This window comes from Lonchura striata, chromosome 13 (genome assembly GCF_046129695.1).
Source record: "Lonchura striata isolate bLonStr1 chromosome 13, bLonStr1.mat, whole genome shotgun sequence".
In the NCBI taxonomy this organism is placed as follows: domain Eukaryota; kingdom Metazoa; phylum Chordata; class Aves; order Passeriformes; family Estrildidae; genus Lonchura; species Lonchura striata.
This window is the reverse complement of record NC_134615.1, coordinates 16,687,088-16,708,693: the sequence shown is the minus strand read 5'-3', so window position 1 is coordinate 16,708,693 and position 21,606 is coordinate 16,687,088. Positions and strand designations below refer to the sequence as shown.

Here is a 21,606-nt window from a genome sequence, read left to right as displayed (position 1 = left end):
GGTGAGGCAGCACAGGCAGTGTGAACCAGCCCTGTGCTTGGCTGAGGCTGCAGCAGAAGATGGGGAGGTGGGTGCATCAAGCGTGAGGCTTGTCTGAGAGCAACCAGGCTCTGACTGCCAGGTGTGGAGGGAGAGGAGATGATTCAAGTGGGAACAGTATCCTCAAGAGCAACAGGGCACATGGAAGAGGACCAAGGTGACTTCGGCCACCTAATTTCATGTGGACATTGGTCTTTTCAGAGGGCATCACCGCCTTCCTGGGGACAAAGAAGGTGCTCCTGGTGCTGAGCATCCAGCTGCAGGTGAAATCCAAGTATGATGACTTTATTTTGGTATGTGCAGAGCCTGGCCTGGTTCCTGCCTTCCTGGTTTCCCCAGGAAGGTGTTTTCTGGTTGCAGTGAGGGACAGGGGTGGCTCTCATGTCACCATGGTCCCATGTCACACCTTGCCTAGGTCCTGACACCCTGGCGAGCCTATGTGCTGCCTGTGATGCTGCCAGTGAGGGTAAGTGTGGGGTCCCTGGCACAGCCCTGGGGTTCCTGGGGGGCTTGGGGCCCTGGAGAGAGTGGCCCAAGAGTCACCTGGGCCACTGGGTCTGGGAAGCCCTCAAGAGCAGGATAAGGAGAGAGATGGGGGAAGGGGAGGGGGTCTTGTCTGGGGGCTGGTGAAGGGTGGGGCCAAGGCCAAGCACTACCTGAGGGAGGCATGGGAAAATGTGGGAGTTGGGGGGAACCCTTGGGTTTCCTTTCTCCATCAGCACTGGGGTTTATCCTGCTTCTCTCACCTACAGGTTCACAGCAGCTTCAGCTTCCTGGAGGTGAGGGAGATGACAGTCCAAGAGCCCAGTGTGGTGAGTGGAACAAACTGGGACAAACCCAACCTGGGCGTCACCTCCCTTTCTGCCCACTCCCCCGTTGCAAACTCTGGTCCAGAGCCCACCACAGGATCTGGGGGTGTCCTGGTCCCCCACTGTACCTTGAGGGTCACCAGTTTTGATCTCATCAGGGAATTACCCTGGAGCTGGAGGCACAGGGAGGGAGGCACCCAGGGGTGCTGGGTGGGTGCCTGCACTTCTTCCCCAGACAGCACCTGGCCATGGCACCTCCTGCTCAGCAGGGACAAGGTGACAAACGGCTGCAGCTTACCAAGGTGAAGACAAAATTAGCAGGAGGGTGTTTTAAACCCCGTTAATCCTCTTAGAGAGGGGCGGGCAGTAGGGCAGATGTGGCAGTGAAACCACGGAAGAGAGGAATTGGATAGCAAGGCTTGGGTGTATTGGCCTAAACAGGGCTGTGGTCCTGGTTAACCTCCTGTGTGGTCCTTTCTAACATCCTGTCTGGCTTTTTCTTGGTAAAGCATCAGCAGCAACCACGGCCTCAGCCTCCACACGGGGTCTGTGCTGCTCAGCAGGCTGCATGGCTGAGCTCTGGGAGAGAACTGAAGGAGCTGGGCACAGACAAAGGGGTGCAGGGAGTTGATACCTCAGGGTGGAGGGGGGCGAGACATCTGACTGGGACATGGGAAGCCCAGGGTTGCTCAAGGACAGGTGGCCCCACGCCCTCCTGCCTCCACAGCCCTGGGCACTGGCGGAAGCTCCGTCCTGCACGGTGCCAGCAGATAATTGTCATCCTGCTCCCACGCCTCAATCAGCCTCTAATTAAATCAGGGAGCATGTTGCCATGGGATTTTTTTTTTTTTTTTTTTTCTGGTAGGAACCATAAGCTAAAAAAGCCCTAAACCTCGATTAAATAAATTCAGGGAGGAAACCTCCATGCTCCAGCTGTGGCTGCTGCAGGCAAAGACAAGGCTGTTCTCACCTCACTGCATCAGGCTGCTTCTGCATCAGCTTAAGCTGAATTTTCAGGAGGTTTATGCCTTATTCTGGCGCACTAATGTATTTTATCCTAAATTCCTGGTGCTCACAGCATTCTCTGCGCTTATGGCTGGGCTGGCAGTGAGGAGCTGATGGCTGTCACCGTTGTGTCTGGGGGCTTGGGGACGCTGTGTGCTGCCAGCTCGCTCAGGAATCTCTTGTCCTTTAGACCCTGCAGGTTGTCATAGAAACAGATGCAGCATCCTTTGCCTTCCGGTTCATGTCCTTGGATGATATGGAGCAAGTTGTTATCCACGTCACCATGTCACTTAAGAAGGTCTTTCCAGACTCATCCCTTGGGTAAGGGTCTTCTGCTCCTGAGGAGTGGTTGTGTAGGAACCAGAGCAGCCCCTTTGCCCAGAAAAGCCCCAGATAGTAGAATCCTGGAGTGGTTTGGGTTGGAAGGAATCTTAAAGATCATCTAGTTTCAAACCACCTGCCAGGAACCGGGATACCTGCAGCTAGAAAATCCCAAATATAGGATGGGTCTACAACATGCTTTTAGCAGGAGAAAAACACATGGATGGAGGAGAGACCCTGTTCCCTGACTGAATATTTCTGGCCACCCTACACACAGGGGTTGTAGCTAAGCATAGAGTGGGGAGGATGCCCTTCTCCTGGCCCACCCTGACACAGCCCTCTGCTCCCTGCCCAGGACACTGCTCAGGAACTGCCCCCCCAGCCTGTATGAGAGGATCCAGCAGATCACAAACTCACTGGAGGAAATGCTGCAGAGCAACCCTGGGCCTTGTGGTAAGTCCTGCCATAACCTCCCTCAGGCAGGACCAGGAGGATTGGAGCACTGAGGACCATTCCAGCCCTGCATCCATCAAGAGCAGCTCTGCTGACAGCCCTCGCCTCTGCTGCAGGGCACCTGTGATGGCTTTGGTCAGATGCAGCCCTGCTACTGGGGTCTGCTGGCCACCAGCCCACCCCACCCCGTGGGGCAGGAGCAGTTTGAGGGGATGTAGCTCCCCAGGAAGAAGCAGGAGAGCAGGCAATATTGCTCAGAATCTACCTGCAAGGACCTGTACCTATGCTTCTACCCAGCTGATATGGCACCACAGCAGAGCCAGGAGCTTTTCTTGTAGCCTGGTCTGGAGCAGGCTCCATTGTCCCCACAGCAATGTGCCTTGCCTGCTATCCACATGCAGCAAGCAAAGCAAGCCACAGCCCCCACCTGGGGGCTGACAGTAGATCTCTCTCCCCTTTGGGAGGAGATCAGCAACTTCTGAGTCCCTGTCATCCCTCTCCTGTGTTCCACTCTCCCCAGAGTTCTCCTCTGTGATCCTTAGGGGAGGTTTGTCCCCAAAACTGCCTTCTCCTTGCAGGGGGGTTTTCGGAGACCTACGCTGCTCTGTGTGATTACAACAGCTTTGCCTTCCGCGAGGAGATCCAGTGGGTAAGCTGGTCCCTCCCATGGGTGCATGGTGGCAGTGTGTCACTTGGTCACAGGATGCTTGTGGGAGTCTCGTGGAGCTGCTGGAGCTGGGACAGCCCAGATCTGGGAGCTGCTGCAGCTCTGCCTGGCTTCAGTGTCCCCTGCTCCTTGGTGGGCTGGAATCACAGTGCAGGTGGGAGCACCGTGCCTTGGACCGGGTTGTTCCCAGACTGTGACCTAAGGGGAGGCCCTGGAAATCTGGGACCTTGCTGGGTGTGGAAGTAGAGGAGAATCCTGCTGGGACCCAGCCACAGCAGGACTCACTGACCCCCCTTCCTCTGGACGCCGAGCCCAGCTCACCTCTCCCCACAGCCTCACTCCCACCAGCCTGGGCTGTGTTGCCTTCTGACCATTCCCTGTAGAAGTTGTCCAGGAGTCACCAATCTGTGTCACCAAGCTGGGACACACCCCCTGCCAGCCAGAGCATTAGGGAAGGGTTTAGGCTTTGGGTTTAGGCAAGGGACTCCTCAGAATAGGCTCCCCAAGGGCTCAGCTCCCTCCAGCAGCACCAGGGACCTGAGCCCTCCCCAGGACCCAGTGCTGAGCCTGATCCATCTGTGCATCCTTCTGGGAAGGATGTGGACAACATTTACCACAGCCAGGACTGCCGGGAATTCAACCTGCTGGACTTCAGCCACCTGGAGAGCCGGTGAGCCATGCTGCCTGCAGTGTCCCAGCACTCATCCTCATTCTGTTGGGGGACCCAGCATGCTACTCTGCCCACGTTGGAAGCTTTTATAGGTTACACGCTCCAGGGATGCCACATCTGCAGCCTGACACTCCCCCTCACCAAACACTCTGAGCCCTGTCCCATGGGGCAGCAGCTGAGAGTGCAGGCAGCCTCTCTGTTCATTTTTAACTCTTAGATCAGCCTGGGAGCTGTTTATAGGGCTGAAAACCCAATGTCACGGTGGCTTCTTGCAGCTCGTGGCTGTCAGGTGTTTCCCTATGCAAAGCAGCTGGTGCAGCTTGCCACCCTGAAACTTGCTCTGCTCCCTACCAGCCACCCCCAGATATCTGCTATAATCTTGTTATCACCTGATTATTACCTGATAGTGGGGCTGTGAGCTCCAGCTGTGCCTGGAGTTCTCCCTGTGGGGCTCAGCCATGTCTCCATCCCAAGAAAGACAGAACAAGGGTTCAGCTCTTAGGGGAGGGAGCTGCCAGGCTGGGATGCAGCAACTCAAAGTTCTGGGTCGAGTGTTTTGGGGAACAGAGGATCTTATTTAGCTGGTGAGAAAAGAGACCATGTTAAAGATTTCTTTGGATGAGGAAGTAAAAAAGAAACTTTTTTCCACTCAACCAAAACCTGTGCTGTTGCTCACATGAGAGCTCAGGGTTAAAAAGAATTTTAAACCCCAAGGTTTAGATAGAATCATGCAAATATTTTGATTAATTTTATTTTCCCCAAGGGAATAATCTGGGGAAGATGATCTGTACCTGTGGGTTGCTTTAATGCCACAATGCCCAGTCCTGTTCTGTTGAACGTTGTGATGGAGCATCCCAGGGTTGGGTCAGTTGGAGCGCCTCGGGTCTGGATGTGTTGGGGCACCATGGGATGGGTGTGTTCTTGCATCCTGGGTGTCTTGGGACATGCCCCAGTTGGGTGTTTTGGGTCACCCATTTAGGATTAGCTTTGGCTCATCCCAACCCTTGACTCTCTCATCCCTGTCACCCTGCAGGGATGTGGCACTGAGTGTTGCTGCCTTGTCCTTCAACCTGTGGTTCACCAAGCTCTCCTGCAAGGATTTCAGGCTGGTGAGTGCTGGTGCTGTGCCTGTGGGTGCACCAGAGGTGGCCAGGTTCCCAGAAGGGCTTTCTTCTTCCCTGCCAGAACCAGGAGATTTCAGAGCAGCTGCTCTACATGCTCAGCAAATCAGTGACCTTGGAGGAGCTGGTGCTGGAGAACTGTGGCTTGAAGGCGTAAGTGAAGGTGTTGCAAGGCTAATGATGAGCAGGATCTTGGCAGCCTGGTGGTTCTTCCCTCAGTACATGGAGCAGGGAGGTCCATGCATGGACCATTGTGCCAGGGGTTGGTGGCTCCATCCCCTCCACACTGGGAAGCTCACTGGGAGCAGAGACTCCCAGAGGCTGGAAGTGGATACCACCCAGCCCTGGAGATGCTCTGCTTCCTTCTGGCTGCTCAGATGAGCCAGGTCTGCCACACAGGCAGGAGTTGGTGGCGTGTCCCTGTAAGACTGCAGGGCTGGTGGCTGTCTTTCCTGGAGGTGTCCAAGCATTGCTCAGATGGGTGGCCTTTCTCCCCACAGTGACTTTGTGCAGAGGATGGCCCAGGCGCTCAGCAGCCATCCCAACTCTGTCCTGCACACCATCAACCTCTCTGGCAACCAGCTGGAAGACAGAGGTACTCAAATTCTGGGCTGGGATGAGTTTACACCCACAAAAACTGATGTTCAACTCCAGATCCCAGCAGCAGTTGCCTCCAGCTGTTCTGGAGGCTGCAATTCAGAGTGGGAGGGACACCCAGCTGTGCTGGCACAGCCACTCAGAGCTCTCTGCCCTCATCAGGGGTCACTGCCTTCAGCCGGCACATGGAGAAGAGCTCCAAGGGTCTGCAGAGCCTCAGCTTGGCCAGGACAATGCTCACAGCCAAAGGTAGGGCCCAGATGCCCTTGCCCCACTCACAAAAGGAGTGATGGAGGGGCTCAGGGACACCCTGGAAAGGCACTTCCATGGATGCAATGTCTGCTGCCCCAGCTGGAGGGAAGCTGCCTTGCTGTGCTCCGTGGCTCTCCCCAGTGCAGGAGCCTCTAGCCCTGCATGTTTCTCACTCTCTCTGAGCAGGGATGAGCACGTTGTGCAAGGCCCTCACAGATAACAAAGCCATCGGATTCTCCCTCCGGCACCTAGACCTCTCTGGAAACCCCGGCACCCTGGCTGGGGATGACATCAGTGTGAGTTTGCACGTTGTGACGAGGTGGGGTGACATCACTCACACTGTCCCCAGGGTGGTTTGGATGGCTTTGGTCTCTTCTGGTCTGTGCCCTGCCCTGCAGCACCCCAGGGATGGGGAGGTCATGGCTGCAACACCCCGTGCCTGCCTGGGAGCAGCTGGGGACACCCTGGGGACATCCCCGTGCATCTCCTTGTGGGAGTGTGGCAGATCCATCTGGAGCAGGGATGTATCCCATGAGAGAGTGGGTTCCTGTGCACAGGATTCAGCCCTGGGCTCGGCAGGAGGGAGGAGTCAGGCTGGAACTGGAATTCCAGGGCTGTAGGGTGCTGGGTGGAGGGTGGGATTCAGGGGCAAAGCTGCTGAGCCCCCCCTGCTCACAGAACCTGCAGAGCCTCCTCCAGCATTGCCACTCGCTCTCCCACCTCAGCCTGGCTGGCACAGACTGTCCTTTGGATGCTGTGAGTACCATGTAGGGGATCCTGGCAGTGAGCCTTGCCCTCCGTCCCCCTCCATCCCTGGGCTGTGTGAGGGGCTGCAGTGCCCCTGGGTCCTCCTCTACATGGCTCACATCCCCACCCTGGCAGCTCTTTGGAGCCCTGGTCCACGGATCCCACACCAGCCTCATCCACCTGGATCTCTCCAAAAACGTCTTCTCCCACAAGTAAGCCCCGGGATGGCATGAGGGGAGTGGGGTACCCAGGGGGGGTGGGGTACCCAGGGGGGGTGGGGTACCCAGGGGGGTGGCTGGTTCTGGGCTGCAGTTGTTGCCATGTTGTGCCCATCCTTTTCAGGAGGGTGAAAACCATCTCCCCTGACATCAAGGAGTTTTTCAGCCAGGCCTGCTCCCTCAGCCATGTCTCCCTGGCAGGTACCAAGCTGCCAGCCGATGTCGTAAGGTGGGATTGGGCTGCGGGAATGGATTTGGGGTGAGCATAGCCTGGGAGACCTTGGTCAGGGCTGGTGGGGAGGATGGAGGGAAGGGGCTGTGAGAGGCAGAGCTCTGGGAAGGATGTTTTCTCCAGCATCCCACTCCCACTGCCTGGACCAGTTGGGGCTGCCCCATGGCCGGTGCTGCTGCCCCCATTTCTTGCCCTGATGGGGGCTTTGGTGACTTTCCCAGGGCATTGCTGCAAGGGCTGGCAGACAACAGTCACATCAGTGACCTGCACCTGGATCTTAGCAGCTGTGAGGTGAGGGCCCAGCTCTCCTGGGCACCACCCCTCTGGCCAGGGGGTCCCTCTGTGGCAGTGTGGGAAGGTCCATGCCCTGTCTGAGCTCCCCGACAGAAGGGTCTCGTTTGCAGGGCTCGCTGCCTCCCCTTTACTGATGTCTTGCTGTTTCTTCCAAGCTGAGATCAGCGGGGGCCCAAGTCATCCAGGATCTCATCCCTGATGCCAGCTCCATCAGTCACCTGGACTTGTCTGACAATGGTAGGTTGCTTTTTCCCAGCCTGGGAAAAGATCTCCTACATCTCCTGGACTTTCATGCCCAGTCACCCAGCACAGGGAGTGAGGTGATTGCTTTATGCCTTCCTACCTCAAAACTTGCCAAAATTTCTCATTCTGCATCTTTCTTGATACAGTCCTCTTCAGTTTTCCAAGTCTGAGTTTGTCTCGTGTCGCTGGCTCAGGGTTTGAAGCACTGAAAGGGTTTCCCTGGGCAGAAACTCTTCCCACCTCTCCGCAGGTGTTTGTAGCCCCTGCTGCCAGCCTTGTCCTGCTGTGCCCTCCAAAGCCGTGGGCGAGTGATCCTAATCATCCTGAGCATCACCTCTGCCAGGTGGTAATTTCACCTGGAAGGCCCTAAACTTTCAAACAGCCTTGCTAAGATCTCACAGCAGACCATGCCACTCCTCAGTAGCCAAATGGCTCTGGGAAAGCTGATATGGTTTGGAGTCCTTCAGGACACAAATGCTCCAGAAGCTCATGCTCTCACCCAAAATCTTTAGTCAACCTTTGCCAAAACATGCTTCTATTTTTGGCTTTCCCAGTAGAGCACCTCTGTGTAGGAGGGACAGTCCATATGTGGGTGTTGGTGTCTTGTGCCCTTGGCTAGTTGAGCTGCTGGGTGAGCAGATCCCTGCCCATCTCTGTGTTGGATTTCCCTGGGGATGGTGCAGCCAGGAGAATGGGTGTGCAGGCAGCTGCCTGGAAGCTGAACTCCCCCCATGCTGTCCAGGGTGGTGGTGGGTGATTGGGGGCACATCCCTGAGGGATGGCAGAAAGCAAGTGCCACCTCCAGCTCCCTCCGTGTCCCCGTGGCTCAGCACAGCCTTGGCACCCCAATATCAGGAGTGCCCACAGTGGCTGCTCCTTCCCTGAGGTCGTTTCCCAGGGACCCCAGCTCTGCACAGGTTTTCAGGCTCCTCGGGAAAGCCAGGAAGGGAGTAAGATGCCCAGGAACTTCCTTGGGCATCTCCAGCATCCCACTGTGGCAGCTTGGTGGCTCTGCAGGCCTCCTGTGAGGGACCACCTTGGTGCCACCTCCATGGATTTGTTGGAGCATTTTGGTGGGTGTCTCCATCTCCTGCAGGCTTTGACCCCGACATGGTGACACTGGTGCTCTCCATTGGCAGAAGCAAATCCATTAGGCACGTCTCCCTGGGGAAAAACTTCAACATCAAATCCAAGTGAGTGCAAGGCAGCAGCGCCCAGGCTTGGAGCCATCCTGGAATGGTGCACCCTCCTGGACTCTCTCCCCATCCAAACCCCATGGGCTGGTAGGAGCTGCCTGCCCATCACCACTGCCAGCACCTGGTGGCAGAGATGGGCCACAGCCCAGGCAGGAGTGGGAGGCAGGACAGAGCTCTGCCTCTGTGGCCCCAGGGCATGCACAAGTAAGCCCCCCACACACACCACCTCTCCTGCAGGGAAGGGCTGTTGGATGTCCTGCACCGCATCGTCCAGCTCACCCAGGAGGAGGATTGTGTAAGTCCAGCTTGCCCTCAGCCACCAGAACCATCCCATCCATGCTCCTGCTCACCCTCAGCCACCACTGTGCAGGCTCCATGCGAGGTGCCATCCAGATCCCTCCTGACAGGCTGGGAGCAATCCTTCCTCTCTCCCACTGCCATTCAAGTCCTTCTGCTTTTATTTTTCCTCAGTCTGAGGCAGCTCAGACAGAGAAGTGGGAAATCTGGGAAAATGGGAGCCTGTATCTGGCTAAAGTAATGGAGGAGATACTTGTAACCTGCATTCAGCACAGCTTTCCCAAAGAATCTCTCTTTTCTCCTCACTGCCTGCCAGGCATCTGAGCTAAATCCAGCCTAAGCAGTCATTGCCCTTCTGTTCCTCAGGCTTCAGTAACTTGTTCTCTCCAAAACCAGCACCAGCCCAGAGGCTGCTGGACAGGGCTGGAGGCCGTGTCTGGAGGGTGACACGCACCTTGCCGTGTCCTGGCCACCTGTCCCCTCCTTGTCCCTTTTCTAGCCTCTCCAGTCACTGTCTGTGGCTGAATCGCGCCTCAAACTGGGAACCAACGTCCTGCTGAGTGCCCTGGGCAGCAACACCAGCCTCGTGTCCCTGGACATCAGTGGCAACGCCATGGGGGACACGGGGGCCAAGATGCTCGCCAAGGCCCTGCAGATCAACACCAAGCTCAGGTAGCAGCAGCCCTTGAGCACCCTGTGGGTGGCCCTGTGCTGGGTGGCCCTGATGTGATGGTTGTGATGCTGATGCCATCAGAGGAGGCTTGTCACAGCTTCTGATGGCCATGGATGCAGTCCTGGACCACTCCTGGTACCAAGTCAGATGTTATGACTGCATTTTGCACCCATGGCAGTCATCTGGCAGTGCTGGCAGGGGACATGTGAAGGACGAGAGCAGCTCCATCCCTGCCCTGGTGCTTGCCACCTCTTTTCCAGGTTCCTGCACAGCCCAGTATGCTGCAGACAGACCTTTGGTGTCACTGCCCTCGGCTCATGCTCTGCCATCAGTTCCCAAAACACCATTTTTGACCACATTGTGTACACCAAGCCAAAGCAGGGGTGTCTGCAGAGGACAGGGAATGGAGTTCAGCCAGGACCATTCCTCTGGGAGATGTCTGTCCCTGCCCACAGGATGGTGCCTGAATGTGTCTTCCGAGCCCTTCACTTCCTCCTCTCTCCCAGGCATCCACCTAATTTATAGCTGCTTGCAAAGTCCAAGTTTAGGTTTTGGATACTGAAAATTGTAATTTTTAACCCCACTTTTAGGCTCTCTGATGCCTGGGGTCAGCCTTGGGCTGACTCTTGCTAGCACCCACCTCAGGCTGGTGTGGGTGTGGGCAGGGCTCACTCAGGTCCTTCTTTTTCAGGACTGTGGTTTGGGACAGGAACAACACAACAGCCCATGGGCTCCTAGAGGTGGCTCAAGCTTTGGAGAGGTAAGGAAGGAGCCTCTTGGTCCTCCTGGCTTGTTACCACCATGCAAAAGAGCCTCTGTCACCAGCATGTCACTGTCCCCAGGGCCTTTTTTCCCCTTGAATGGCAAGGCCATCACACAGTTTCATGCATGTCCCAAGGGAGTTGGTCCACAGCTCTGGCCTTGCAGCCAGAAAAGCAACCTGACACCCATTTGGTGATGATACCCAAGGAACCCCAGTGAGCGCGGGGCGATCTGCTGCTGGTGGTGATGTGGTGCTCCTCTCCTCCCTGCCCGTGACAGATGGGTAGAGTTTGCTCACCTGCTGAGCACACCCACCACCCTGTCTGGTGTTTGGCTGTGCAGATCTCCAGAGATCTGGAGGAAGAGGGGTGCATGGAGAGCCTGGGCAGGTGGTCACTGCCACCCCATCAGGGTCTGCTGAGAGCCAGAGTTTGGCCGTGCCTATCTCCAGGGCTGGACCTCAGGACAACATCCAGGCTGCTGTTGGGTGGGCCCCGAGCCTGTGTCCTGTCTGTGGGGACGTGAGGAGCGGGGCTGAGCCCTGGGTGCAGCAGCACCTGCCCAGCCCCCTCTGCCCCACAGGAATTACACGCTCAAGTCGATGCCGCTGCCCATGAGCGACGTGGCGCAGGCCTACCGCAGCAACCCCGAGAGGACGGAGGAGGCCGTGCACAAGGTGGGGCCACGTGGGCTGTGGAACGCAGGGCCAGGTGCCACCATCACTGCTCACGGCCTCTTGCCTTTGCAGCTCCAGTCCTGCCTGACGAGAAACCAGCTGCGGCAAACGCTGCCGGCACAGACCTTCCGGCTGCAGCAGGGCATCCTCACCACCTCTTCTGAGCAGGTTTGATGGACAGTTACTGCAAGGGGCTGCTCCTCCCCTGCCCCAAACTACCCTGGCTTGCTCATGTTAGCTCTTGCAAGCAGCAAAACGTGCTTTTAACCTTTCCTGAGTGGAAGGCAGAGTAGATTGGAGAGATGGAACAGGTTGCTCAGAGAAATTGTGGATGCCGGATCTCTGGAGCTGTTCAAGCCCAGGTTGGGCTTGGAGCAACCTGGTCTAGTGGAAGTCCCTGATCATGGCAATGGGTTTGGAATAGGAGGACCTTTAAGATCCCTTCCAACCCAAACCATTTCATGGTTCCATGGTGAGGGTGGGGGTGGATGGAAAGCAAATCTGGAATCCTGCTGGTTGCATCCATGCATTTCATGCATATGCACTGCTGAGATAACTTGCTGCTACACTAACCTATACAGTGTGTTCCTGCCCCCCGTGTACTGTTGCAAATCCCTGCTGTGTGGCATCCCTGGTTATTAGGCAGGGATGCTCTTGGAGGCTGTAACCTGCCCGTGCCCCCTCCGAGCACACTCTTCTCTGGGAAAGTCACAGCAAGGAGGGGAACTGGCAGTGCTGCTCCAGCGCTGGCACATGACACAGCCTCTCTGTGCTCCAGATGGTGAATGAGATCTGCCTGAGTGTGCAGAAGCACGTCGACATCCTGAGCTCCTGCACGGGCAGGGAGGTGGAGATGGACATCCTCTGTGCCGAGGAGGCCATCAGGAATGCCAACCTGTCCGTCAGCGTGAGTCCACAGTGTGGGAAACCCCTGCAGCTCATTTGGGATCGAAGCAGGGCATTGATTGATTAATGACATCATTAACCAGCAGTCAGGGAATTCCAGAATGTCGATGCAACGTTCGCACACCACCGAGCACTTACAAACATTAAAGAACAGCTGAGAATTTCTGAATTCCCTTCTAGAACAAAGATCAAAATGTTCTTAGTGCCCTTGCCCCAGAGACACACGGCTGTGTGCACACCCCCACAGGGTTACAACCCTTCTTCTTCTGGCATCCCATACTCACACGTCCCTCCTTGGGAGAGATGGGTGCTCCAGCTTTGAGAACACTCTGCAAACCACAGATGCCCACACTGGTGAGAAACCTCCCTGAGTCCACAGGGATCCCTCCCTGGGGCACCTTCATCCCACCCCAGCAGTGAGAATGCTCCATCACCCATGACAAAATTCATCATGTTGGCTTGGCAGCTCCTGGCTCTGCCAGACCTGCTTTGATCCTCCTGGTCTTGGTTGTCTATCCCCATTGCACCTTTTCCTCCTCCTCCTGTGCTTTTCTTCAAACCATCTCCTTCCCCCTTTTCCCCACCTCTCTGGCGTCCCCCTGGTTACTTAATCTGGCAGTGACAGGATTTAAGACAGTGCTGATGTTGGAAAGGAGGGGAAAGGGTTGGTTAAGGGTCTCCCTGATGCAGGTAGCAGAGTAGTGGGGTGCAAGAGGAGAAGAAGAGTCAGTGGGTGGTGAGGAGAAATTGAGGGGACACAGGGACTGTGAGGGACGAGGATGGCCAAACCTGTCCCAGCAAAGCCAAAAGATCACTGGGTCTCCCCAGCTGATGCAGGTGATGCTCTTCCATGGGAGAGCCATGGGTGCAGGCTGTGCATGGAAATATGGGAAGAGAAAATGAGGTGACATGGGATGATCCACACCGTCTCTCTTCCCATGTCAGATCCTGCCCCTCTTGTATGAGGCGGGAAACACCCCCTACCAGAATGGCAAGCTGCAGCACAAGCTGGAGTGTCTCACAGAGGAAGCATCACAGACCTGCAGCCGGGAAATCCAGGTGGGCATCCGTGGGCAGCACGGGCTGTTCATCAGCTTTGGCCCAAGGATAAGGGGGTTGGTGTTTACTGAAAGCCGTGTGAATCCTGATAGAAAAGAAACTGAAACCTTCCTTTCCTCCCCAAATTTCAGGCAATCATGCAGGCAGTGCTGGACACAGCACATGGCCTGTGCCCAGCCGTGGTGCAGAGGAGTGGGCTCAAGGACCAGCTGGTGAACGCCATGTCGGAGCGGATCTGCCTCCAGGACCACCTCAGCCTCAGCGCTGTCCTGGACCAGATGGTCACCGATGTCTTCAGCAAGCTGAAGTGGGTGATGTGCTGTTCTTCCTTCTCTCTCAGTCACTGGTGCTGACCCATGGGGCCAGAGGAGCATTTTGGGGGCTCTCTAGCAACTCCTCCTCTCCCCACACTGTGGTAGAGGTGCACTGGGTCCTGCTGCTGTGTTTTCCAGCTGTAGCTTTGCTTCCTGCTTGGATCCACTTTGGATGAGTCCCTAGGGTGCTGGGGAAACCGTTCCTACAGGCACATCCCCTTGGCTGGCCGTGATCATCAATAATGGGATACATTTGGCATTGTCCATCTCAGCCAGTGCCTATTCCCATTCCTGCTCTGGCAGCACAGACCCAGCAAGCCGCAGCACATGGGCATGTCCTGGGAGCCCCGGGGTGCCACAGCCAAGCATCCATCTCCTCAGCACAGCCCTCCCTGGCGAGATGGCCCCATGGCTTGCAGGGTTGGTGGGTGCTGGCCCTGAGAGCCCTCTTTCTGCTCCCAGTGAAATCAAGCTGTCCGTCACAGCCGCTGTAGCCGATTGCATCGTGGATGCCGTGCTGGGAGACCTGACCATCGCCCAGTGCAAACTGGTGAGTGCTGGGGGCTGCCAGCACCTGCGGGATGGGGATGTGGGGCTGGGATGCAGGATGGGGGTCTGGATACCCCAGCATTGTCCAGGTACTTGGACACCAATGCTGTGATCATGGATTTGCAGTCTGGGAAGCAGGACAATTCCCACCCAGGCTGGTTTTCCTCCCAGGTAATCCTCTCCCAGTGTGGTCACAGCAATATTAACACCCTGAGCGAAGTCCCAGCGCTGCTGCCATGTGGTGGGGGGTGCTGGGGTGACGCCAGGCACCGGCCACTCCTGCAGCAGGGCAGCTGCACTGGGCTGGCCACCGGCTAATCAGGCCTAAATCCGCTCACAAATCCCAGCCGTGGGTAGGGAGCAGAGCAGCGCAGAGCACACAGGGCAGCCGAGCACGCTTCAGCCCCTGGGATAATTTAAGCGCTTCCTAATGGTTTTAGGCAGAGAGCCTCTCCAAGCAGGGGCTCGACCTCCTGGTGCTGCCGCCGGAGTCGGCTGAGGACGATGCCACGGTGCCGGCGAGGGGCAGGAATCCTCCGGACCTCGCCGCAGAGGAGGTAGGGTCCGGGCCCGCTGCCGCCGCGTGATGCCCGCGGTATAACCGCCCTTCATCCGCCTTACCGGATGATGCCGGGCTTAACAGCACAGCTCTCCTGGAGCACGCAGCCCCCGGCACCCCCCAGGGTAGTGCTAAGGCAATTAGTGCTGGGAAATGGCACCATCAGCCTGCCAGGCCATGCTGCTGGCACCAGAACGTGTCCTTGTGGCGGCCTGGCTGCTTGTACCTTGTCCTGCTGTTGCTGCTTTGGGACCTAGGATCCAGTGTAGTGCATGGCTCTGGATGGGGAAGCATCCAATCCAGCACCGTGGGTGGTTTTGGAGCTGGGACGAGATGAAGGGGTGCAGCCCTGGGAGCCAAGGGTGATGGAGGGATTGCACCCATCACTGGGTGAAGCCTGGCTGGCTCTGGCTGCCATGGGATGTCTTGGCACAGCCAGCCTGTCCGTGCGGGAGCTGCCACCACCCCTCTCTCCCTGCAGTACAAGATGGCCCTGCGGAGGAGAAACAAGCACTTCAGGAGCATTCGGCCCACACCAACTGTGAGAAGTAAGGTCACCGTGGAACTGTCCCTCTGCTGTGGCTCAGTGGGTGCCATGCTGCCTCCACAGGGCATGGCAGGGGCAGGGGGAGCTGGGGAACCTCTGGGTCTGAGCCCCACATGGTCATGGGCTGAGGGCAGCAAGGTCTGGACCCTTCAGAGAGCCTCTCCCAGAGCCGTTGTGGGGGTCTGTGGGAGATGCTCACCTTGACCTTGCTCTTGTGCTGGTTTTGGGCCTCAGCTGATTCAGTGCCCTTGGGCAGTGGAGTAAATGCCCTGAACTCCCTCCCCACAGAGCCAGCTAGGGGTAGGAGGTTTGTCTGTTGATTGTGGGTGCCATGGTACCTCCCAGGAGCCAACCTGGATATAAATATCACCCACTCACCCAGTTCACTTGGGGAGAAGGCATTGCCCATGGGTTTCCCTTGCTGCTGGTGTTGTCCCCACCAGCCTGGGAGGGGAGGGAATCTCAGGAGGGCACAGACAAGGAGTAGCTGATGCTGAGGTAGAGCTCATGCAGACTCCAGCACCCCTGTGTCCCCAGGGGATCCCTGAGCCCCGCAGCACCCTGCTGCCCACCCAGAGTGTACATGGGGAGGTAAGAAGCTGCCTGCAGAGCAAAGCGGGTGTTTGTGGGCGCTGCTCGCTGGCACAGCGCCGGCAGAGTTTGTGCCGTTCCACTGCTGCAGGTCTCAGGGCTGGCTGCGGGGCTCGGCTCGGCCCGTGCCTGAGCATCCCCCCTCAATCCCCCCACAGCATCATCCCCTGCACGCAAACCTCCGGCGGCGGGGGCAGGATCCATCCCGGGCTGCGCCGCAAAGCCGCCACGCACGCTCCGGGCGGGCACGGCCGCGCTCCCTCCCCGCGGCGGAGCCGCTGCCCCGCTCGCTGACCCCGCACGCGTGGGCGAAGGTGACGGCGTCGGTGCTGCTGCTGATGATGATGATGATGGGGAGGCCTGGCGAGGGCGGGTGTCAACAGGGACCCTGTCGCCTCTCGTAGGTGTCTCGGAGCTGGAGCCGGCGGCGGGTCGAGACGCCAGCGGGCTCCGAGCTCACCGGGCGCCGCCGTCACTCAGCCCCGCCGCGCCGCCGGCACGCCCTGCCTCCACAAAGGATGCTGAGCCTGCGAGCGGCTCGCTCCCCGCCACGCAGCCTGCCACCGCCACCGGATTCCTTATGGACCTGCCGACCGCCGGCGAGAAGCTGGAGCATTGCACCAAAGGCAGGCCCCGGCCCAACCGCCGGCACAGGCAGCCGCCCAGCAAGCCGAATGTAAGAGTGGGGGCACGGCTGGCAAGGGAGGTGGGGTGTATTCGGTGTGTTTTTCCCATTTTTTTTTTCCCGCTTGGGTGAATTATTGCGGTCAGTATTTGTTGCAAGGCAGGAAAATAAGATGCGCAAAGACGCGGTGGGTTTATTATTCTGCATTTCAGCTGCTGCCGGAGCCTCCTCCTCCTCGGGGGGTAGCCTGAAAGGATGGGCAAGGGGGCTGGGGGGGGGGGGGCGAGGGGAATCATCCATCCTCTTTCCTGCTCCCCACTGGGAGATGCTGAGCTGTGGGAGCCAGGAGAGAAATGAAAAGCCCTGCAGAGTTTGGGTGCAGAGGGCCAGCGATGTGATCGGCAATGGCTCCAGCTGCCTCCCTCCTGAGCTCCATTTGCTCCCCCTTATCCAAAATCCATCATCCCTGAAGCACTGGTGACCACCACGGCTTCCAGTGATGCTGGTGAGGCTCTGCCAGCCGTGATGAGGTGGGTTGTGCTCCCCCCATCCAAGAGGCAACTGGAAGGGGACCCTGCCTTTGCACCCCCCTCCCCAAAGGAAAAGTAACTTTTGGGTGCAGTCAGTGGCAGGTCTAGCTCCATCACTGTCCCTGGGGATGGATCCTGCTGGCATCACCTCATCCCCATGCCACCGTGATGCAGCTGGATCCTTTCACTTGCTGGAAAGCCCTGGCTTGCATGGCTGTGGTGCTGCTTGCCCTTGGATCACGGTGGCACAGGGCTGGAGGGGAGGCAGGAGCTGTGTCCCATGGGCAGGGTGGGTCTGGAGGTTGGCAGGGCCAGGGGGCCATCAACCCTGCAGTGGGACAGGCATGCCTGGCAGCCAGGGTGGGCCGAGGCTTGAGCAAGGACAGGCTTTGATGGATGTGATATGACAGGGAGAGCAGATCTCAGATGGCTGGAACGGCTCCTGAGCGGCATCAATCCAGCCGTAATGAAAAGTCATTATGGATTGGAATGCCACCGATGGGGAAGCGCCTCCCTCTCATCAATAGGATGCCACTGATGCAGTGGCACATGCCAGGGAGAGGAAGGTGCCATGGAGGAAGACTTGGCCATGGCATGGACCGCTTTGTTATGGGGAGGGAGCAGGTGGCTCTCATGCAGACTGTGGTGGCACTCCAAGGTTGGACTTACAACATCTGAAGGATGCAGATGTGGGTCCTTGCAGGTCACCTGCTCCATCACCCGCCAGCAGCAGAGGGGTCCCTTTCCTGGAGCTCAGATGGAGGGAGCATCCCTGCCAAAGGCTTTTCCCACAGTATGAGTGCCATACCTCAGCCACTGCACTGTGCTGGGCAAGGGGTTGCAAGGAGCCTGGGGCTGCCTGCAGCTCCCAGTGCTCAAGGGAGGGAGCAGGATTAGATCTCAGATGCAGCTGATATAACATTGTGGTTTGGCTTTAATGCTGGGTACGAGATGGAGCGTGCCAGCACCCATCCAGCAGGGGCACACACTTGTTCATGCCCAGGGGTGGGTGACACACACCTTCATGCCCAGGGGCATCTTTTCCCTGTGCTGGGCTGACAGCAGCTGTCCCTCACAGGTGCAGCCTGTGGCCTGTGAGAACAGCGAGGACAGGAGCATTACCCGTGTGGACGAGGGGCTGGAGGACTTCTTTGCCAAGAGGCTCATCACAGAAACACTGCCGTAAGCCCGGGGGCTGCTCAGGGCCCCTCACCTGCCCAGCACACACCCATCCCCAGGTTTCAGCAGCCTCCCTGCAAATGCTGCTGATCCCAGGGCTGGGGAAAGCAGCACACCCAGGGATATTGCCCAGGGCAAGGCTGGGGGAAGAGGAATGGGATGGCAGCAATGGTGTGCTGGATGTGGCCATGGAGTCTGTTCCACAGTGGGGAGGCAATGAGGCAGCACCCATGGGAACTATGCTGGGAATAGACACTGCCATCTCAGGTGGAGTGTCCAGGGTCTGGATCCATCCCTTTTGGGTGGGCAGGGTGAAAAAACTGATCCCTTACCTCTTGGCAGCCTGGAGCTCACCTTTTCCAATGCTTCATCTCTCCCCAGCCCCACGACTCCGGAGACCTGCCCGGGTTCAGCCCCTCTGGCTCCCTCTGGTTCCCGCACCCTCAAGAAGAAAATTGGGATTTTTTTTGCCTTCAAGAAACCCAAATCCAGCCGGGGCTCGAGGTGTGAGAAGGAGCCCGAGGGTGGTCCCACTGCCCCTAGGAGCAGGCGCTCGATGCTCAGTGACATTTTACGAGCCCCCAGCAAGGCAGGCGAGTCAGGGAAGCCCCTGAGTAAATCGGAGGAGGGGGGTCTCTCTGCCGAGCCCCACGCAGAGCCCGAGCACTGCCAGACCCCTGACTCTGCCCGGAGGATCCGGCCCAAGTACTCTCGGGAGGGCAAATCCCAGTCACTCATCTTGCTGTCCGGGGAGGACGAGGATGCACTGGGGGTCAGGCATGACAAGGTAAGCACTGTCACAGTCACCAAGCCACCACCACTGTTCAGCTCACCTGGTGGGTGCTGCTCCCATCCATGGACGTCAGCGGGGTTACCAGGGAATGCGGGGACACTGGAGTGATGGGATATCCCCACTGGGTTGTGTCCATGTCACCATCTCCTGGCAGTATGCCCAGAGTTGGGAATGTGGGTGCCCCGCAGGCAGGAGTGTGGGTGCCATAGGTGCTGGGGTGAGTCCATGTTCCTGGCAGAGCTGTGTCTCTCCTGCAGAAGAGGCAGCTGGAGAAGAGCGAGGGGGAGTTGTCCAGCTCTTTTGAGCAGCGTGTGCAGGTCATGCTCCACCGCATCGGCGTCACCAAGGGCCCGGCTGCTGAGAGCAAGAAGCAGCAGGTGGGGACTGGTTCCATTTTTGGGATGAACCCTGCCCCTCCAGGGTGGTAGGAGATGGTGGTCCTTAGAGTGGGGACATCTCCCCACTGGGAATGGCAGCACCCAGCTCTGTGCTGCCACTGCCCATAGCCTCTGCCCTGTCAACTAACCCTCTGCAAAGGGTGAATTCCTATACACTGCATGGTGTCTGTCAGTCTGTCCCTCCTTTCCTGGCATGCACCCATCCCCTGCAGCCACATCAGAGCCTGGCAACAGCGCTCTGCCCTCTGCACCCATTGTCTCTGTGGTCACTGCCTCCTTGATACCCCCCCCTTACCATTATTTTCCCCCTTGCAGAGCAAAGACAGCGAGATCAAGAAAGCCGGCTCAGATGGTAAGGGGCTGCTTCTTCCCCACCCTGACCCCCACCCGGCTGGGCACCCATGGGTGGCCATGGGCAGGCCCCCTTGGACTCCCAGCTGTGGGTCCCACTACATCTTTCCCTTGGTGGCACTGGGCAGCCCCCAGCTCAGTGATGCTGGCCGGTGGCTTGTGCTTGCAGGGGACATCGTAGACAGCTCTGCGGACTCGCCCCCGTCCCTGAAGGCCCGCACACACTCTGTGTCCACAGGTGGGTCAGCAGTGCGTGCTGGGGGTCACACCAGCCCCTGGAGCAGAGGGCTTTATCCCCTCTCCTAGCACCAAGCATGGGGACTGGAGCCAACAGGGAGCGGTGGGCACAGGCACGTGGGCAGAATTTCACCCTCGGGAGGGTGCCCTACTCCCATGGGTGCCCATCCCTGGTGTTGGCAGATGGACACCAGCCCATTGCCCAGTCCCTGGGCTGACTGCAGGCTGGTTCCCAGCACCAAGAACAATCCCTGGGGCTGTCACTTCTGGAGGCCCACCGCTCCATCCTGCCTGCCCCACAGACGCACCCTTCCGCAGCCCAGCCGCCAGGACGGAGCCCAGCGCCGAGCCCCGGAAAGCCCTGGGAAGGCAGCTGCCCGCTGAGCCACCGGCCACCAGCTCCGACCAGCCCCGGCGCTCCTTCACCCTAGCAGAGCCCAGCGGGCTGCTGGAGCCCGGGGGCTGGGAGGGCTGGAGCAGCAGCCTGCCACGGTTGGGCAGGAATGTGCCGGTGGCACTGCCACGGAGGGTCTGCCATGGTGGGGAGGTGGGTGCTGGCACCCTGCCCACACCACCCAATACTGAAGGTAGGGATGCACAAGGTGCCCAGTGGTTGCCTCATTCCGCTGCTGGCCTGTTCTTGGAGCCCTTGGGATGGAGGGCAGCAGGGAGCCAAGCACGCAGCGGGTGCTGGGTGCTGATGGGGCCTGCCAAGTGAGGTGCTGTGGGCCATCTTCCAATGGCACCTCCCCGTTGCTTACACAGACAACCGGCTGATGGCACGGCTGGCAGCGCCACGGGGGACCGGCCGCCGAGCACTGTCCGTCCATGAGGAGCAGCTCAGGGAGCCTGAGTGCCCGGCAGAACTGGGAAGTAAGTTGGGTGTGAAGTGGGACCCCAAGCCCTCCTTGCACCTACTGCCAACAGAGGTGGGTGGTGGTGTTCCACGTGTGTGCTGATGCTGCCTTGCGCAGCTGGTGGGTGATAGACAATGGCACTGCCACACTGGGAAGTTCCCAAGTGGAATTCAGCATTGGGCTCAGTTCCAGCAGGAGCCAGGCCACTGTGCCCCACCCTAACATGGGCTTGGGATGTTTCCTCCAGTGGGCACCGTTCCCCTGCGCCTGCGGCGTTCGCCTGTGCTCAGGCACAGGACCAAGCATGAATCCCTCTCAGAGATGGAGGGTGAGCCTGGACCAACCTCGGATGCTGAAGGTGAGATGTTCCCCTCCCTGCTAAAGCAGGTGTTGGGGTACCAAGGGTCCCCCCCATGCTTACACCAGCACCTGTGACCTCTGTAGGTGCCACGCTGCAGGACTGGCCCCGTGCCGGGCTGGAGGAGCCGCAGGCTGGCGCAGGCACTGAGGGTGAGCAGCCGCAAGCCCTGGCACAAACTGTTGGGAATGCACAAGACTCAGCTGCCGTAGACCAAAGATGCCCAGTGCCGGGCCGGGAGGAGCCGGCCCTGGGACAGTGAAGCCCCTGCATGTCACCACGCTGTTCCCAATAAAACCCTGCAAGCAAGTGCGCCGTGCCGGGGTGCTTGGCAGCTGGGGTGCAGAGAGGATGGACAGGGCACCAGGCTGGCGTGGATGTGCCAATGATGGCATCGCCCAATTTTCGCCATGGGGACAGCAGGCCACCAGCATTGCCCAGGATGTCCAGGGACTGTCAGAGCCTGCAGGATGCATCCAGT

At 58.4% G+C, this 21,606-nt stretch overlaps 1 protein-coding gene across 1 annotated transcript; it reads left to right on the top strand.

Annotated features, from left to right (window-relative positions):
• The first annotated feature begins 199 nt into the window (after positions 1-199).
• On the top strand, positions 200-21,434 carry CARMIL2 (capping protein regulator and myosin 1 linker 2). The gene is made up of 39 exons (XM_077786363.1): positions 200-332; positions 455-505; positions 792-851; positions 2,053-2,174; positions 2,530-2,627; positions 3,206-3,276; positions 3,891-3,964; positions 4,998-5,073; positions 5,150-5,238; positions 5,586-5,680; positions 5,845-5,931; positions 6,121-6,230; positions 6,613-6,690; positions 6,817-6,893; positions 7,024-7,128; positions 7,353-7,422; positions 7,581-7,662; positions 8,765-8,861; positions 9,102-9,159; positions 9,661-9,833; positions 10,526-10,594; positions 11,179-11,272; positions 11,345-11,440; positions 12,051-12,179; positions 13,124-13,237; positions 13,369-13,544; positions 14,014-14,101; positions 14,541-14,657; positions 15,141-15,207; positions 16,202-16,473; positions 18,031-18,134; positions 18,513-18,918; positions 19,182-19,301; positions 19,638-19,674; positions 19,843-19,911; positions 20,213-20,497; positions 20,676-20,783; positions 21,015-21,125; positions 21,212-21,434. Exons 1-39 carry the CDS (start codon positions 219-221, stop codon positions 21,385-21,387), a joined length of 4,425 nt encoding a protein of 1,474 aa, XP_077642489.1. The 5' UTR covers positions 200-218; the 3' UTR covers positions 21,388-21,434.
• The last annotated feature ends 172 nt before the right edge of the window (positions 21,435-21,606 follow it).

Coding starts and splice junctions, on each gene's coding strand:
- CARMIL2 (XM_077786363.1), top strand. CDS start 219: ATGTGGACATTGGTCTTTTCAGAGGGCATCACCGCCTTCCTGGGGACA. Junction 5,239..5,585: donor GAGAACTGTGGCTTGAAGGC/GTAAGTGAAGGT, acceptor TTCTCCCCACAG/TGACTTTGTGCAGAGGATGG. Junction 15,208..16,201: donor GCCCACACCAACTGTGAGAA/GTAAGGTCACCG, acceptor CGCCTCTCGTAG/GTGTCTCGGAGCTGGAGCCG.